The sequence below is a fragment of the Podarcis pityusensis genome (genome assembly GCF_964106645.2).
Source record: "Podarcis pityusensis genome assembly, chromosome: 2".
Lineage (NCBI taxonomy): Eukaryota > Metazoa > Chordata > Lepidosauria > Squamata > Lacertidae > Podarcis > Podarcis pityusensis.
Genome location: NC_138029.1, coordinates 115,514,975 through 115,532,971, shown reverse-complemented (window position 1 = coordinate 115,532,971; position 17,997 = coordinate 115,514,975). Strand labels below are relative to the sequence as shown.

The window sequence follows — 17,997 nt, the reverse complement described above, 5'->3', positions numbered from 1 at the left end:
TCTCTGGGTTATTTGTGGGGCATAGGAATTCGTTCATTCCCCCCCCAAAAAATAGTCCTGCCCCCACATGTTCTGAGGGACAGTGGACCGGCCCCCTGCTGAAAAAAGTTTGCTGACCCCTTTTCTAAACCCTTAACTCTGGAGTTGATGGTTTGCTCCCAGTCAAATGCACAGGGCTGGGTTTCTCGGCTGCCCGCACCCCGAATCTTTTGCGCGCTTACTCGAGAGTAAGCCAGTGACCTCAGCGAGTCTTGTTACAGATAGGTAGCCGTGTTGGTCTGCCATAGTCAAAATAAAAAAATTCCTTCCAGTAGCACCTTAAAGACCAACTAAGTTAGTTCTTGGTATGAGCTCAGCGAGTCTTGGTAGTAAAAGCAGGCAGGATTGAGTTGCTGATCTTTTTGCCCCCGCCCCTTCCTGCTCCCTTTCTTGGCTCTTGCGCAAAGGTGACTTAGAGAGCTACTTGCTCTCATTCCTCCAGCCTAACTTCAGCAAATATATGTAGAATACAGTGGTACCTCGGGTTACATACGCTTCAGGTTACAGACTCCGCTAACCCAGAAATATTACCTCGGGTCAAGAACTTTGCTTCAGGTTGAGAACAGAAATCGTGCTCCAGCGGTGTGGCGGCAGCGGGAGGCCCCATTAGCTAAGGTGGTGCTTCAGGTTAAGAACAGTTTCAGGTTAAGAACGGACCTCCGGAACGAATTAAGTACTTAACCCGAGGTACCACTGTATATGCATTTGGAAACTAAGGCGCAGAAGATGCTGATGACTGGGCTGCTGTCCGTTCAAATTATATTTTAATTGCCGGTTTTAGATACACTGTGATGCATTTTAAGTATTGCTTTTAACCAGTTTGTTATTATTCTGTATTTTGTAACTGATGTTGTAAGCCACCTTGAAACCTGACTTGGCAGGATAAAAATAGATTAAATAGAAAATAGATTTTAAAATAAGAGAGAGGCCGTGGGGTGGAATCCAGGCTGGCTTTGAGCTTCTTGGAGGATGAACCCTGTTATTTTCTGCCTTCTGCACATCACAACCGCATTTTGCTTTGTACCTGGTAACTGATGCCCAATTATTTGTTGTCTGCATTGTTCCATGTTATTCATCTACATCACAGAATCATAGCATTATAAAGTTTGAAGGGACCCTGGGGATCATCTAGTCCAACCCCCTGCAGTGCAGGAATATGCAGCTGTCCCAGACAGGGATCGAACTTGTAAACCTGCCGCTATCAGCACCATGCTTTAACTAACTGAGCTATCCATATGTATCCATATATTATATAAGGGAGCGGGTGATGCTGTGGTCTAAACCACTGGTCCTCTTGGGCTTGCTGATCAGGAGGTCGGTGGTTCGAATCCACACAATGGGGTGAGCTCCTGTTGCTCTGTCCCAGCTTCTGCCAACCTAGCAGTTTGAAAGCACACCAATACAAGTAGATAAATAGATACCGCTGCGGCGGGAAGGTAAACAGTATTTCTGTGCCCTCTGGTTTCCATCACGGTATCCCATTGCGCCAGAAGCGGTTTAGTCATGCTGGCCACATGAACCAGAAACCTGTCTGTGGGAAAATGCCGGCTCCCTCAGCCTGAAAGTGAGATGAGTCCTGCAACCCCACAGTCTCCTTTGACTGGATTTAACCGTCCAGGGGCCCTTTACCGTTTCACTTTACCTATTATATGCTTTTACAGTGGTACTTCGGGTTAAGAACTTAATTCGTTCTGGAGGTCTGTTCTTAACCTGAAACTGTTCTTAAACTGAAGCACTACTTTAGCTAATGGGGCCTCCTGCCGCCGCCACTCAATTTCTGTTCTCATCCTGAAGCAAAGTTCTTAACCCGAGGTACAATTTCTGGGTTAGCGGAGTCTGTAACCTGAAGCATCTGTAACCTGAAGCGTCTGTAACCCGAGGTACCACTGTATTGCTGATCCTTTGGTTTCTAATTGCTATTATAGATGTAATGATTTTTTTAAAAATGCAATGATTTTAAATATGTAATACTTTAAAATATGTTTTTAATGGACTTGTGAAATCGCTTTGAGATGCAATAGAGGAAGCAGCCTATAAATGAAACGAATGGATGGATAAAACGTATGGTTTTTTAAAATAATTAATTGCTTCAGGACCCACCCACCCCCCTCCCCCCCCCCAATGTCTCAACAAATGAAACTGATTTGTAAAAATGTTACATGGAAAAAATACGAGAGACATTACACATACTTCTGTAAAACAAGAAAATCTTTAATAAAAAAAGAACAAACAAAAATTTAATTGCTTCAGGATATTTCATGGGAAGCCCCTCGTAACTGAAATAAATGCATGTGTTCCTAGCATGAGTCTTGCCACTGAGAGGCACTCCGTCTGAGCACATAGCACAGAAGATGGATTTGCACTGCCAGGGGTCTGGTGTGGCCTCAGTCACATGGCGGGAAGCGGAAAAGCAGGCGCACAGGTCAACACAGGCAGGCAGGAGAAGGAGAAGCCGTGCAACTTCAAAAGGGGCACTTCCAAAACATCAGCCCGCATAATAATAATATATATATATATATATATATATATATATAAACCCTCCTGGAAGGCATAAAGCCGAGAAGGGCAGGAACTGCAGATGTAGGAAGGAGGAAGAAAGAGATCCAACAAGAAAGGGGAGGGAGGGGGAAACAGAAAAGAGGGATCGGCTGAGCAGGGATGCAGCTGAGCAGGGAGTGATCTGCTGGTGAGAGAGGGAAAAGGGGGTGAAGTGTGGTGGACGGGGGGGGGAGAGATCCACATATCTAGACACCCCCAATATTGTAAATTTGTGCATTGGAAAAATAATTTCCTGAGGCTTCTGTCTCAAAGGGGAAAAGGATTTTAAATGTCCTCTGCATTTATATTTTTTCCACTTTGGACTAGACTAGAGGCACATTGTGGTAGATGTGTGGTGTGGTGTGTGTGTGTGTGTGTGTGTGTGTGTGTGTGTGTATTATGCCCGAGCCCATGCTCTAAGGCAGGGGTTGCCAACCCTGAAGAAACCTTGACTGGTGTTCAGTTTTTTAAGTTGGTGCTAGACAGCACAGCAACTAACGAAAGAAAAGCGCTTTGCACATGCACAGAGGCCTGTGTATAGCTGCTCACTCCATATATCCTTGGCCTGAGCTCCCCCCACCCAAAATGTGGGAACTAAAGACCTGTGAACTCAGGCTCCAGTGAGGCCCTGCGGTCTGCCTCCTTAACTGCTCCCAACTGCCATCGTTCAAAAAAACCAACATCCTTGGAATGGAATCCCTGACCGTTGTTTTTACCTTTCCTCATGGACTCAAGCTTGACTCGTCACCTGTTGCAAGATCCCTGTTACAATACGACCACCTCACTTTTCCCACCATCCATTTGGGTTGACACTTTTATATCTATGGAGGGCACAGCCCCATGTAACCTTGTCACTTTTCCAGGTCTCGCAGGAGCATCGTCCCCACCTCTGAGGGAAGCGGAAGCAGCAATGGACACACAGCTGTCTCAGGTACGGGGGGCTGGGGCTGGGTGTGGGGTACCTGGGAGAGGGGCAACTCCTGTATTGAGAAACAGAGCTCAGGGCCAGGTTCCTCTGTTCTGGCTGAGTTGAGAGGGGGGTGCCGTCGTTCAGCTTCAGCATCCAGGAAGCAAAATTCCTTGGCAAATTCCAAAGCATCTCTTACAGTCAAAGGGATGCAGAAGTAGTACTGGCCCCAGGTATGCCTAGGCTGGGACAGCAATTGGTACCCGCTTCCTGCAAAATCAATCAATCAATGTTGACTTGATTTAGTGCTCATGATCGCAGCAAAGTGTTGTTCGTTTTCTGGGAGCTGGAGATCATGTAACAGAAGTTTGAAATACGAGCGGGAAATAAAAGCCCCAATTTAAATCCCAGGATAAAGTAAAGGTAAAGTTCCAGATCATTAGTTCCAGTTGTGGCCGACTCTGGGGTTGTGGCACTCATCTCGCTTTATTGGCTGAGGGAGGCGGCGTACAGCTTCCGGGTCATGTGGCCAGCATGACTAAGCCGCTTCTGGCGAACCAGAGCAGCGCACGGAAACGCCGTTTACCTTCCCGCCAGAGTGGTACCTATTTTTCTACTTGCACTTTGACGTGCTTTCAAACTGCTAGGTGGGCAGGAGCTGGGACCAAGCAACAGGAGCTCACCCCGTCACGGGGATTCGAACTGCTGACCTTATGATCGGCAAGCCCTAGGCTCTGTGGTTTAACCCACAGCGCCATCCGTGTCCCAAAAATCTCAGGATAGGGCTGAGCTAAATGTGCTTTGGGCAGTTCATAGACAGATTCTTGTGCTGGATTTTGGGGTGTGGGGTGTGTTGCAATAGCAGCCAAAGCATACACACACCCCATGCCAAATAAAGGACCGTGGGGCAGAGGGAAGGGGTTTCAAAATGTTTGGTACGTTTCTGCCCTGAGGGTAACTTTGGGAGACAGGGTGATATTAGGACAATGACATTAAGGAGTTAATCCCACCTTCCCCCAGCACTGCCATCCTGATCCAAATTGGCAGGTGCAGGCGACAACACTCATTTTTTAAAAATTGTAGGAGACCCAGTTGTAGGTCTGCCATGCTATGCTGATATCTACTTGAATGCTCAGTGGCCTCAAAAGCAACCCATGGTCTGTCTTCTTCTTAAGCTTCGTTTACAGGGTTGTTGTAAGGATTACAGAGGAAATGGGTGAAACCAAACTAAGTCAATCTTGAGGGTACAAGTCAGCGAATTCATCCATCGATATCAGTCAGTCTCCTCTGAGTGTGACTAACAATGGATATTGGCCATTGGACATAGATTGCCTGGCTGTTTTTATTTAAGCAATTTATAAGCTGCCCTTCTGCAAAAGGACTTTCAGTGTGGTGTACAATTTAAAGCAAAAGTCACAAAAGTCACAAAAACCAAACAACATTTGTTGCTTCCAGACAGCTTGTTTAGTAAGCATGCCTCCTGATCTGTTTGCAAGATTAGACAACGTGGGCTATTTAATGAGCATTCCCCATCAAAGCAAGTGTTATCTCACACTTTCCTGTATTTTCCCCATCTTTTTCCTTATTACAAAACATCTGTTCTTTTGGGGGAAGCCAGGTCTCTGTGCAGGACCTGCCAATCAACTACAATTGCGCAATCTGAATTTACCAGTACCTTGGAAGTCGAACGGAATTCGTTCCGGAAGTCTGTTCGACTTCCAAAACGTTCAGAAACCAAAGTGTGGCTTCTGATTGGCTGCAGGAAACTCCTGCAGCCAATTGGAAGCCGCTGAAGCCGTGCCGGATGTTCGGCTTCTGAAAATCATTCAAAAACCGGAACACTCACTTCTGGGTTTCAATAGTTCAGGAACTGATTTGTTCGGGAGCCAAGGCATTCGAGATCCAAGGTACGACTGTATGTGACTGGATCCCATGTACAAATAGCAGCCACCCAGAATAAGGTTACTAGATGTCCCCGTTTCCCGGGGACAGTCCCCAGATTTACAAATTTTGTCAGTTTCCTGACAAAATCCATCTTATTTAGTAGGAAGTTGAAAAGTGTCCCCGGATTCATTGAGAAAAATCTGGTAACCTTAGCCCAAAAGCATCCCAAGTCATAGTTATCTGTAGCAACAGGGAACTTAGTATTTGCATCACACTTTTCCTAAATGTTGCTATTTCCTTTCTTTCCAGAGCTGTGTGGCTTTTGAGGATGTGGCTGTGTATTTCACAGAGAGTGAGTGGTCTCTATTGGATACACATGAAAAGGCTTTGTACCGGGACGTCATGCAGGAAAATTATGGGCATGTTGCCTCTTTAGGTAAGTGCCCTTTTTCTCAACTTTTGATAAGAAATGTAATTCTCTTCCCTCCACCCCTTTCATTCAGAAATTCATTTCAACACACGCTTCTGGTGGTGTGGGACTTGCTCTAGGAGAGAGGTACTCGTATCTTGTAGCATAGAAAGCAAATTATTATAATGTGTCTGGTATTAGTACAGTGGTACCTCGGGTTACATACGCTTCAGGTTACATACGCTTCAGGTTACAGCCTCCGCTAACCCAGAAATAGTACCTCAGGTTAAGAACTTTGCTTCAGGATGAGAACAGAAATTGTGCAGCAGCGGCGCAGCAGCAGAGGAGGCCCCATTAGCTAAAGTGGTGCTTCAGGTTAAGAACAGTTTCACGATAAGAACGGACCTCCAGAACGAATTAAGTTCTTAACCTGAGGTACCACTGTACTCAGTTCCTAAAACTGAAAAGATATCTTTTGGGGGTGGATGAGCTCTTAGTTGCTTTTTTTCTTTTCTTTTACTTTTCTTATTTGCATTTGTTAATGTTTTGAAATTCAATCAAAACAATTTGGGGGGGAAACACATAAAAGACAATCATTAAAATAATAAACTGTAATATAAAAAATATCTACTAAGATACAGTTCATAAAAAACAATAGAAGCTTTATATACAGGCTCGTTGAGTGAACTTGCCCTGTGCTGACTTCAAATCCTTAATTCCCCGCAATTTCTTCTTCTTTATTTTTTCGTCAGTTTTTATATGGAAGTATTTGGTAGCCAGTTCAGTCATGCCAAAATTGGTGTTATATGTTCTGACTATCATGCTCTGGGCAGCCCCACATATTACTCGAGTTTCTTCTGTTCCCTGGACAGGTTTTCGAGTTGTCAAACCCAACTTGATCTCCCAGCTTGAGCAAGAGGAAGACCCATGGATCCCAGACCAGCCAATTGTGGAGGAAAAGGAGATCATTTTGGAGCCTGACACAGGTGGGGAAGCTGAGACACCACCCCAATACACATTGAATCCAGTATAAAGGGACCCCTGACTGTTAGGTCCAGTCGCGGATGACTCTGGGGTTGCGGCGCTCACCTCGCTTTACTGGCCGAGGGAGCCGGCGTTTGTCCGCAGACAGCTTCCGGGTCATGTGGCCAGCAAGACTAATCCGCTTCTGGCGAACCAGAGCAGTGCGCAGAAACACCGTTTACCTTCCCGCCGGAGCGGTACCTATTTATCTACTTGCACTTTGACGTGCTTTCGAACTGCTAGGTTGGCAGGAGCAGGGACTGAGCAACAGGAGCTCAACCGCCAACCTTCTGATCGGCAAGCCCTAGGCTCTGTGGTTTAGACCACAGCGCCACCCGCGTCCCTGAATCCAGTATACATTGGGCTAAACTCTGGAACACAATTTTGGGTTCTGCTCCTGTCTAGAGTGATGAAATGTCCCTCTTAACCATACTCTTTCTCACATATTTCCTGTGAACCAGAGATTCCTGATGTGATAATAAAGCTGGAAGAAGAAGAAGACGAGGGGGAGCAGCTTTGGGTTCTGGACCACCAGTGGCAAAAGTCCTTCCCAGGTACTGCCAGATCAGGTGAGGGGTGGAAATTAGGACCAAGAGGATGGCCAGACGGCACATTGCTTTAACAAGATACAAAAAATAAAGAGGATGCAAGATGAACAAACAGGGACGCGGGTAGCGCTGTGGGTTAAACCACAGAGCCTAGGACTTGCCGATCAGAAGGTCGGCGGTTCGAATCCCCGTGACGGGGTGAGCTCCCGTTGCTCGGTCCCTGCTCCTGCCAACCTAGCAGTTCAAAAGCACGTCAAAGTGCAAGTAGATAAATAGGTACTGGTTCGGCGGGAAAGTAAACAGCGTTTCTGTGCGCTGCTCTGGTTCACCATAAGCGGCTTAGTCTTGCTGGCCACATGACCCGGAAGCTGTACGCCGGCTCCCTCGGCCAATAAAGCGAGATCAGCGCCGCAACCCCAGAGTCGGTCACGACTGGACCTAATGGTCAGGGGTCTCTTTACCTTTAAGATGAACAAACACCTATGAAAGCCAATAATAATAATAATAATAATAATAATAATGCAACCACAATAAGAAATATCCTAAAAAATAATAAAATAGTGAGCGTTAAAAAACAAAAATAAATCCTGGAGGACCACAAATAGTTATGGTAAGATAGCAATTGCATCCATCCTCCGAAGGCCAAATTGGAAAGTTTTGATGACCTTCTGCTACAGCGTTGAGAAGGGGAAAGATGAACTTCCCTAGGCAGCTTACAACCAGATTACAAATCAGGGGAGGGATCTGATAAGTCAAATGATAAGTAACTCTTGAACAAAACTCTTGCGTTGCAGGGGGCTCGACTAGATGACCCTCAGGGTCCCTTCCAACTCTACAGTTCTGTTATGATTCTCTAGTTGTGCTCTACATCTGAGGTCGGCTGTTGGAATATTGCACCTGAACGCTTCGTTTTACCTCTCCTTTCCCTACCCCCTTTGATTCAGGATTTCCCGACCTCGTGATAAAGCAAGAACAGGAAGAGGAGCCCTGCGTCCCAGAACACCCAGGAGCCGACGAAAATGCGAATGCTGCTGCAGATCAGTCAGGTGTGGTAACAGTTCATCTGATTTGGGGTTCACCACCAGGTCTTGATGATCCTTAATTTTAAAGGGTTTACGTGGGCATTTCTCCCCAGGGCCCTCTCTCCAGTTCTGCAGGTGCACAAGGCGATCGTGGGAACACAGCAAGCTTCTCCCTGATCCTAACTCAGATCAGCTCAGTATTTTCTCCTCCAACTAGCAGTAGTTCTCCAGGGGCACAGACTGAGTTCTTTTTCAGACCTGTTGGGGACATAGCTTTCAAGCGTCCCTTATTTGGCGGGAAAGTCCCTTATCCCAGCACCGTGTCCCGCTGCTGTCCCTTATTGATGATGTCCCTTAAATTTCCCAGGTTTCAAAGGAAGCAGCTCCTCTCCCTCCCTCCCTGCCGGCCAGGGAGGCTCCAACTGTGTTGCTTGGCTGCGTTGCTCACCCAATAAGGAGTCTAAGAACGACTGGGGGGTGGAGCTTTCATGCCTTGTGCCAATCAAATCGGCTTCGTTGCCTGGGGACTTGCCTTTACTCAGTGCTTCCCAGTGGAGAATGGCATGGTTTTCCTTGCTGCATCCCCTTTGCGGGGTTGCTGCACTATGGGAACCACCACTTGAGGCTTCGTTTGGCTGCTGGTTGACTAAAATCCCTTATTTTGGCTGCTGATCCCTTATTTTCGAGGCTGCTAGTTCCTTATTTTCAAATCTGTAAGTTGACAGCTATGATTGGGGATGACTAGGACTGTACCTGAGAACTTTCTGCATAAAGACTGGGATGGTACAGTCCCTTTCGCACCAGGCCATCCTGGGTCCTTGCAACCTGGAGCTGTCCAGATGTTTCAGCCGCTGCCAGCACGACTGTCCTGGCCGGAGCTTGGCCTAGGAACCAAACCTGATCTAAAAGTCTTAAAAGTCACGGCCGCCAGACTTTTATATGCACAAAAATGGAAGGGCACGTCATTACTAACAATGGAAGAATGGCTGTTAAAACTGACGGACTTAGCTGAGATGGCGAAGCTGATGTGTTTGATCAGAGAAAAGGCACTTTAAAAAAAATTATTAGAAATTTCAACACAGTAATTTTAACAAAAATACATCATCCACATTGGTTCCCCCCCTCCATTTTCCTCCCCCCTCCCCCTAAACAAAAAACCCAACCTCCCCCCACCCCCGGACTTCCCTCAACTCCTTTCTCTGGTTTCTCAACACATCTTTCTGTCTGCATGTTATAAAATTGTAAAGATCCTCAAATTATCTATCTATATATTACAATAAAGAGTTTGTGAATGTTTATTCAAAACCTGCCACAGAGTCCAGTTCATTTTGTTCTTCAAATATTTCATAAAAGGTTCCCATTCATCTTTAAAATCACAGTTATCCTTGTCACGTAGTCTGTGTGTCAGTTTTGCCAATTCCGCATAGTCCATCAGTTTTTCTTGCCACAGTTCTTTCGTCAGGATTTCCTCATTCTTCCATCCTTGTGCTATTAAGACTCTTGCTGCCGTTGTTGCGTACAGAGAGAAAAGGCACTTTTGTTAAAGACTGGAAAAGTCTCTTAGACTTTTTGTGTGAAAAAGACAATGAGGATTGAAGATAATGTTTGTTTATAGAAAGTTAGAAAGTGGCTTTGTTGGGTGTTATATTCGATTGAACAAAGTGAATATTATTTTTACATAGCGGACAGATGCAGAATAAGAAGTTATTTATTTTCTATATCTTATTCTCCTATCTTTCTCTTTTACCCTCTTTTCTACTTTTTAAATTTTCTTTCTTTTTCTTTCTCTCCCCCCCCTTTTGTGATTTTATTGTATCTAGATAAAAGTCTTGGTTTGTTTTTTTAAAATGGGAGAAGATAATAAGATTTGTATTTTTCTCTGTAAGCCTTAATAAAATTTATTTTAAAAAATTATGAAACCTTCTCTGATCTCCTTCCTCCTAAACAGGATTTCCTGGCATAATAATAAAGCTGGAACTGAAAGGAGAGACCTGGGCCCAAGATTTCCAAGAAACTGAGGAAAGGGCAACTGTTTCAGGTGAGGCAAACCACAGTGCCAACAGCAGGAAACAGCAGGAAGAAGCTTGGCAGGAAGCTAGTCTCCACTTGCCAAATAAAAAGAGGGTGCCTGGGACACGAAGAAAAGGCTAAAGCAGGGGTAGGCAACCTAAGGCCTGGGGGCAAGATGCGGCCCAATCGCCTTCTCAGTCCGGCTTGCGGATGGTCCAGGAATCAGCATGTTTTTACATGAGTAGAATGTGTGCTTTTATTTAAAATGCATCTCTAGGTTATTTGTGGGGCATAGGAATTCGTTCCTATTTTTTTTCAAAATATAGTCTGGCCCCCGCACAAGGTCTGAGGGACAGTGTAGCGGCCCCCTGCTGAAAAAGTTTGCTGACCCCTGGGCTAAAGTGACATACCATCCGTGTGCCATTTTCCCTTTGGGTGCCAAGGCCCTGAGGCAGAGAGGGGAGAAGATCTGCTATGCCCTTTTATTGTTATCATTTCTTTGTTTATTAAATTTGCATGCCACCCTTCATCCGTAGATCTCAGGGTGATTCGCAGGATAAAATTACAATATTAAAAACCACAGAATACATAGAAAAAATAAGAAAAACAAACAAACCAATAATAATAATAAAAAATTTTATTTGTATCCCGCCCTCCCCGGCCAAAGCCGGGCTCAGAGCAGCTAACATCATATAAATAAGACAATACAGTGGTGCCCCGCAAGACGAATGCCTCGCAAGACGAAAAACTCGCTGGACGAAAGGGTTTTGCGTTTTTTGAGCTGCTTCGCAAGACAAATTTCCCTATGGGCTTGCTTCGCAAGACGAAAACGTCTTGCAAGTTTGTTTCCTTTTTCGTAAAACCGTTAAAACCCAAGGTGCATTGCTTGAAGAGGTGCAGTTGCGACTTGACTTCGAGGAGCAACTCGTAGCACGCGGTGTGGTAGCCTTTTTTGAGGTTTTTGAAGACTTTGGTGATTTTTGAAGCTTTTCCAAAACTTCTTTTGCAGCCATTTGGTAAGTTAAACTTTTAAAACTTTTTGGGGGGTTTTTGGATTTTGGGTTGGGGTGTTTGGAATTCAAGGACTTGGTGTTGGGGAGGGGTTTGCAAGAATCTGGAAGCTTGTGTGTTTTTTTTCTGCATTTTTATGATTTTTGTGTGACCATTGGGCCACTCTGCTGGTTTTTTTTAAAAAAATCTGGATTTGAATTTCTGTGTGGTGGGTGGCTGGGGGAACAGCTGAGGAGGGGTTTGCAAGAATCTGGAAGCTTGTGTGGTTTTTTCTGCATTTTTATGATTTTCTGTGACCATTGGGCCACTCTGCTGTTTTTTTAAAAAAAATTCTGGGTTTGAATTTCTGTGTGGTGGGTGACTGGGGGAACAGTTGGGGAGGGGTTTGCAACAGTTGGGGAGGGGTTTGCAATTTCTGTGTGGTGGGTGGCTGGAGGAATAGTTGAGGTTTTTGAAGACTTTGGTGATTTTTGAAGCTTTTCCAAAACTTCTTTTGCAGCCATTCGGTAAGTTAAACTTTTAAAACTTTTTGGGGGGTTTTTGGATTTTGGGTTGGGGTGTTTGGAATTCAAGGACTTCGTTCTGGGTTTGAATTTCTGTGTGGTGGGTGGCTGGGTGCTTTTGAATTTTTTGGATGTGAAGCACTGATTTTTTTTGGGGGGGGGGGTTGCGCAGGTAGGAGCTGTGCTGCCATGGGACCCAAGAAGACTGCTGCTGCAGAGGGTGGCGAGGGGAAGAAGGAGAAGGTTACGCTGGAAATGAAGAAGGAGATCATCCGGAAGCACGACGGTGGAATGCGTGTGACAGACCTCGCCAGGGAGTACGGGAGGAATCCATCGACCATCGGGACCATCCTGAAGATGAGGGAGAAGATCCTTGCGACTGATGCAGCCAAGGGAGTCACCAGGATCGTGAAGAACCGCCCAGCTGTTCTGGAGGAGGTGGAGAAGTTGCTGCTCATCTGGTTAGAAGAGAAGCAGCGTGCAGGGGACACAGTGACTGAGGCCGTCATTTGTGAGAAGGCCAAGGCCTTGCACGCAGACCTCGTCCGGCAACAGCCAGGAACCTCAGGTGAGCCAGAAGTCTTCAAGGCAAGCAGAGGCTGGTTTGACCGGTTCAAGACAAGATCTGGAATCCACAGCGTGGTCAGGCATGGAGAGGCTGCCAGTTCTGATGTTTCTGTGGCTGAAGACTTTGCAGTGGAGTTCCTGGAGGTTGTGAAGACGGAGGGCTACGTTCCACAGCAGGTCTTCAACTGCGACGAGACTGGGCTGTTTTGGAAGAGGATGCCCAAAAGGACTTTCATCACACAGGAGGAGGCCAGGTTGCCTGGCCACAAGCCCATGAAGGACCGTCTGACCCTGCTCTTCTGTGCCAACGCAAGCGGCGACCTGAAGATCAAGCCCCTGCTGGTGTACCACTCGGAGAACCCATGGGCCTTCAAGAAACATAAGGTCGACAAGGAGCAGCTGAGTGTCATGTGGCGATCCAACAGTAAGGCTTGGGTCACACGTGTGCTGTTTGTGGACTGGGTCAATCTTGCTTTTGGCCCTGCTGTCAAACAGTACCTGCTGGACAACGACCTGCCGCTGAAGGCTTTGCTTCTGATGGACAATGCTCCTGCTCATCCTAAAGGCCTTGAGGAGGACTTGTTGGAGGAGTTCAGCTTCATCAGCATCATGTTCCTGCCGCCTAACACCACGCCACTGCTCCAGCCGATGGATCAGCAGGTCATCGCCAATTTCAAAAAATTCTACACCAAGGAGCTTTTCAGGCGATGCTTCGAGGTGACTGATTGCACCACCATCACCCTGCGGGAATTCTGGAAGGACCACTTCGACATTGTCATCTGCTTGAAGATGATCACCACGGCCTGGAATGGGATCAGCCAGAGAAATTTGAATTGCGCTTGGCGCAGCCTGTGGCCGGACTGTGTGGCACCAAGTGACTCTGATGCACCAGAGTCAACAGTGGTGCAGGACATTGTTGCCTTGGGGAGGACCATGGGCCTGGAGGTCACAGAGGAGGACATCAGCGAGCTGGTGGAGGAGCACGACCACGAGCTGACCACCCAGGAGCTGGTCGAACTGCAGGCAGAGGCTGCGCAGGAGCAGGCTTCGCTGGAAGAGGAGGAAGCAACTGAGGAACGGCTGTCCTCCAAAGAACTGAGGGACATTTTGCCTGAAGTGGAAGGATGTGCAGGCTTTTGCACAGCGGCACCACCCTGACAAGCACGTGGCACATGACCTTGCGAACACACTTGATACGAGGGTCATGTCGTCTTTCAGGGAGGTGCTGAAAAGGCGGATGAAGCAGCAGACCATGGACAGGTTCTTCAGCAAGAAGCAAAGAGTGGAAGAGGAACATTCTTCGAGTTGTCCCCCAGAGTCTTAGAAAATGAACTGTACACTTTGTTGATTTTCAAATGTTTTTCTGTCATGTTTAGAAACTTAATTTATTGTTCCTTCAATTTTTGAAATGCTCTTTACAGTATGTGTGACTTTAAAGAGCACTTAATAAACTCTTGTTGTACCAAATTTGGCTTTGTTTGGACTTTTTTTGACCATAGGAACGCATTAATTGAATTTCAATGTATTCCTATGGGATTTCATGCTTCGCAAGACGAAAAATTCGCCAGACGAAAAAACTCGCGGAACGAATTAATTTCGTCTTGCGAGGCACCACTGTATGCACAATACAACATGCAAATAAAATAACATTCAACATTCATTAAAATAATATAGAATATTATTAAATATCAGCATTTCAAATTAAACAGAAATCCACTCTTAACAGTTACAATGAGTAATTTCTAAACTCCAATCAATAAAACGCAGCAAACCACAGTGCACAACATAATTCAATGCAAAATGAGAAGCAGAGACTGGAGGGTGGGGCAACGCAGGTGGAAAGAGGCCTTGCCTGGTGAAGTCTCTCCCCTCAGTCTCCCCATTCTTCCCACATTTAAAAGGGCTTTGGGTGCCAATCAGCCAAAGGCCTGGTTGAAGAGGAACATTTCTGCCTGGCCCCCAAAGGTGTATAATGAAGGTGCCAGGTGAGCCTCCTTGCGGAGAGAATTCCACCTCCTTTTTGTTTTGGAAGTTCCAGTCAAACTGCACTGGCAGCATCGATCAAAGTGAGGATCCCTTCTGGTTCTCTCTAAAGATCTGCTCATAAGGTGTAGAAAAGCTGTACAGAAAGGCTATCCGTAACCATCACTGTTTGGTCAGGTTCGGGGCTTCATTTCAGCTGGAACTCGCCAGAACTCGGTTCCGGCTTCTCTCAGTTGAGCGCCATTGCCATTACAGTGGTACCTCAGGTTACAGATGCTTCAGGTTACAGACTCCGCTAACTCAGAAATAGTAGCTTGGGTTAAGAACTTTGCTTCAGGATGAGAACAGAAATCATGCGGTGACAGCGGGAGGCCCCATTAGCTAAAGTGGTACCTCGGGTTAAGAACAGTTTCAGGTTAAGAATGGACCTCCAGAACGAATTAAGTTCTTAACCTGAGGTACCACTGTATAAGTAAACAAGGGAGGTGTTCATGGTGAGTTCCGGTACCTCTTTTCCTATAAAAATAGCACTGGTCTGGTTGTCCCTTATGGAAGCCAAATTACATATCTTTATCAAGTAAACAAAACAGTGAATTGCCACACGTTTTGGTTGATGACTTCTTTCCTCAGGAGACAAACTAAGGCAATATATCTCTTACTGCTGTCACAATTCTCTGTTTATCTGAACAGGCAATGGGTACATGAAAGAAGAAGGCTCCATCCCACCAGAAAGCACTCATCAAGTGGCAACGGATGAGACACTCTTGGGAACTGCCAAGGAGAGAATTTTCCAGTATCCAAAGAAGGCCGAGGTCTCTGTGAAAGAAGGCCAAGCAGGGAGGTACCAAGGAAATGCCTCTGGAAAGAGAGTGGGAAAGACTTTATCTCATGGGGGAAGTGGCATCAATGAAACCAAACTCCAAAAGAGAATCCATAAGTCTGGGAGAATGCTTAAAAAAGGAGAGGAACCATATAAATACCTAGATGATGATAAGAGATCTGGTTGGAGATATTACCTGATGACCCATGGGAAGAGCCACGCAGGAGAGAAACTATATACATGCTTAGTCTGTGGGAAAAGATTCTTTCGGAGATCTCATCTTATTAGACACAAGCTAAATCATACAGGGGAGAAACCATATACGTGTTCAGTCTGCGGGAAAAGCTTCAATCAAAGATCCCATCTTATTAGCCATGAAAGGACCCATACAGGGGAAAAACCGTACCCATGCTCTGTCTGTGGTAAAAACCTGAGTCGTAAGGCACTCCTTATAAGACATGAGAGAATTCATACGGGAGAGAAGCCTTACAAGTGCTCTGAGTGTGGTAAAAGCTTCTGTCAGAGCTCTGGGCTTGTTGCGCACAAGATCACCCACACAGGAGAGAAACCATATGCATGTTCAGTCTGTGGGAAAAGCTTTAGTCGCAAAGCAAGCCTTATCAGACATGAGAGAATTCATATGGGAGAGAAACCATATACATGTCCAGTCTGTGGTAAAAACTTCAGCCAGTGCTCCGGCCTCCTTCAGCATGAAAGAATTCATACAGGAGAGATCCCGTATAAGTGTTCTATCTGCGGGAAAAGTTTCAGTCGTAAAGACTGCCTTCTGGGACACAAGGGAACCCATACGGGAGAAAAACCATATTCGTGCTCTATCTGTGGGAAAAGCTTCAATTGGAAAAGTTACCTGGCTGTCCATGAGAGAAGCCATAAGGAAGAAAAGTCCTATATATGTGCAATCTGTGGGAAAAGCTTCAACCAAAGATCCAATCTTCTTAGCCATGAAAAAACTCATACACAAGAAAAAACGTACACGTGTTCTATCTGTGGTAAAAGCTTCATTCACAAAGTAAGCCTTATTAGACATGAACGAGTCCATACTGGAGAGACACCCTATAAATGTTCGGTATGTGGAAAAGGTTGCAGCGGGAGAACTAATCTTATTTCACATGAAAGAACTCACACGGAAGAAAGGCCTTATGCCTGCTCATTCTGTGGTAAAAGTTTCAAGCAAAGATCCAACCTCACAAGCCATGAAAGAATTCACACTGGAGAAACTCCCTTTATGTGCTCAGTCTGTGGTAAAAGCTTCAGCTGTAAAGCAAATCTTCTTGGACACATGAGAACGCACACAGGGGAGAAACCGTATTCGTGCTCAGTTTGCGGGAAAAGCTTTGGTAATAAATCACAAGTGGTCATACACGAGAGGATTCATACAGGGGAAAAACCATACACCTGCTCAGTCTGTGGGAAAAGATTCAAACACAGAACAAGCTACACCGAACACCAAAAAATCCACACGCAGGAGAAACCGTACACATGCTCAGTCTGTAGCAGAAGCTTCAGTCGTAAGGAGCACCTGATTATTCATGGGAGAATCCACACCGGAGAGAAGCCATATTCATGCTCAGTCTGTGAGAAGAGTTTCAAGCAAAAGTCAAGCCTTACTTCACATGAGAGAAGCCACACAGGAGAGAAACCACATACATGCTCAGTCTGCGGTAAAAGTTTCAATAGACGATCAAACCTTATTCTTCATGAGAGAATTCACACAGGAGAAAAACCACACCATTGCACCGTCTGTGATAAAAGTTTCCGGAGTAAAGCATACCTGAGGAGACATGAGAAAATCCATGCGCGATGAGGCAATCCATATGGGAGGTGGGACGGCGATATGGGGAGTGAAAACTGAAGTTGGAAAAAGATGGTTAAATAGAAAGAAATTATATATATATATATGTAACTCTAAACCACAGTATAGCACTATAGGAATGAGTCTGTGTGGCCGGCAAAAAGAGTTTGAAAAATTACACTTTGTTTTGTTTTTTTACTGTCCACAGTTACTTAATTTGTCCAAGGCAAGAACTGTTAGCTCTTAACTATGGTTTTTAGGAAGATATGAGCCCCAAAGTTTGTGCACGTAACACTAAACTATAGTTTGGCATTATGTGTGACACAGGCCATTGAATATAAGAGCTCCAGTTGTGGCAAAAATATCAGTCGCATCCTGCCTCTTTGGCAACAACTTGGAGCATTAGCTCTGGAGCAAATACAAAAAAATGTCAAGGTTTGCAACAAATCTCATAACCGTATCTCATGTTCCATAAATCTCATTTATCTCAAAACCGTATCTCATGTTCCATAAATAAAAAGTAAATGTTAGGACAAAGTATTAAGAGGAAAAATCAGGATGCAGAAAAAGGTATATGCTGAAATGATATATACCATATTAAATAATGAAATTTCCCCCAAAGAGATCTGTAGTACTGTGCCTACCGTGTAATTGTACATACATTTCAGGACTGATAATATTTGTGGTCCACGAACCGTTTCAGTTCTGTAACAGCAAAATTTCTATTTGATGTATGCACCCTTCTAATAACAAATCCTGCTTCTTGCCCTGTTTATTAACACTGAATTCTCGAAGCTTTTTATTTTAGCGATAAAATATTCTGATGTATGGTTTATAAAACAGCATTGTTTTGTTTTACTTTGACTAAATCTATCTTGGAGTCTCTTATGTAACTTATTAAATAAAGTGTTTGACAATTA

At 45.2% G+C, this 17,997-nt stretch overlaps 2 protein-coding genes and 1 long non-coding RNA gene across 7 annotated transcripts in view; 2 read left to right on the top strand and 1 right to left on the bottom strand.

Annotated features, from left to right (window-relative positions):
• LOC308470041 (E3 ubiquitin-protein ligase TRIM17-like) overlaps positions 1-17,997 on the top strand; it is a 122,544-nt gene that overhangs the window by 41,060 nt on the left and 63,487 nt on the right. The window lies entirely within an intron of this gene.
• Positions 1-17,997, bottom strand: part of LOC308470251 — a 66,216-nt gene that overhangs the window by 31,953 nt on the left and 16,266 nt on the right. The gene's annotated exons all lie outside the window — the stretch shown is intronic.
• The window catches only part of LOC308469363 (uncharacterized protein), a 25,540-nt gene extending 7,543 nt beyond the window's left edge, over positions 1-17,997 (top strand). The window contains exons 1-8 of one of the 5 annotated variants that reach the window (XM_080991697.1): positions 2,356-2,725; positions 3,441-3,508; positions 5,678-5,804; positions 6,650-6,763; positions 7,262-7,369; positions 8,293-8,394; positions 10,319-10,408; positions 15,135-17,997. In XM_080991697.1, the coding sequence (XP_080847823.1) occupies positions 3,488-3,508; positions 5,678-5,804; positions 6,650-6,763; positions 7,262-7,369; positions 8,293-8,394; positions 10,319-10,408; positions 15,135-17,089 (2,517 nt within the window). In that variant the 5' untranslated portion in view covers positions 2,356-2,725; positions 3,441-3,487 and the 3' untranslated portion in view covers positions 17,090-17,997. Of the gene's footprint in view, positions 1-2,355; positions 2,726-2,942; positions 3,509-5,677; positions 5,805-6,649; positions 6,764-7,261; positions 7,370-8,292; positions 8,395-10,318; positions 10,409-15,134 lie in introns of those variants that run through there. The other 4 variants (XM_080991698.1, XM_080991694.1, XM_080991695.1 and 1 more) reach the window with 4 other exon arrangements.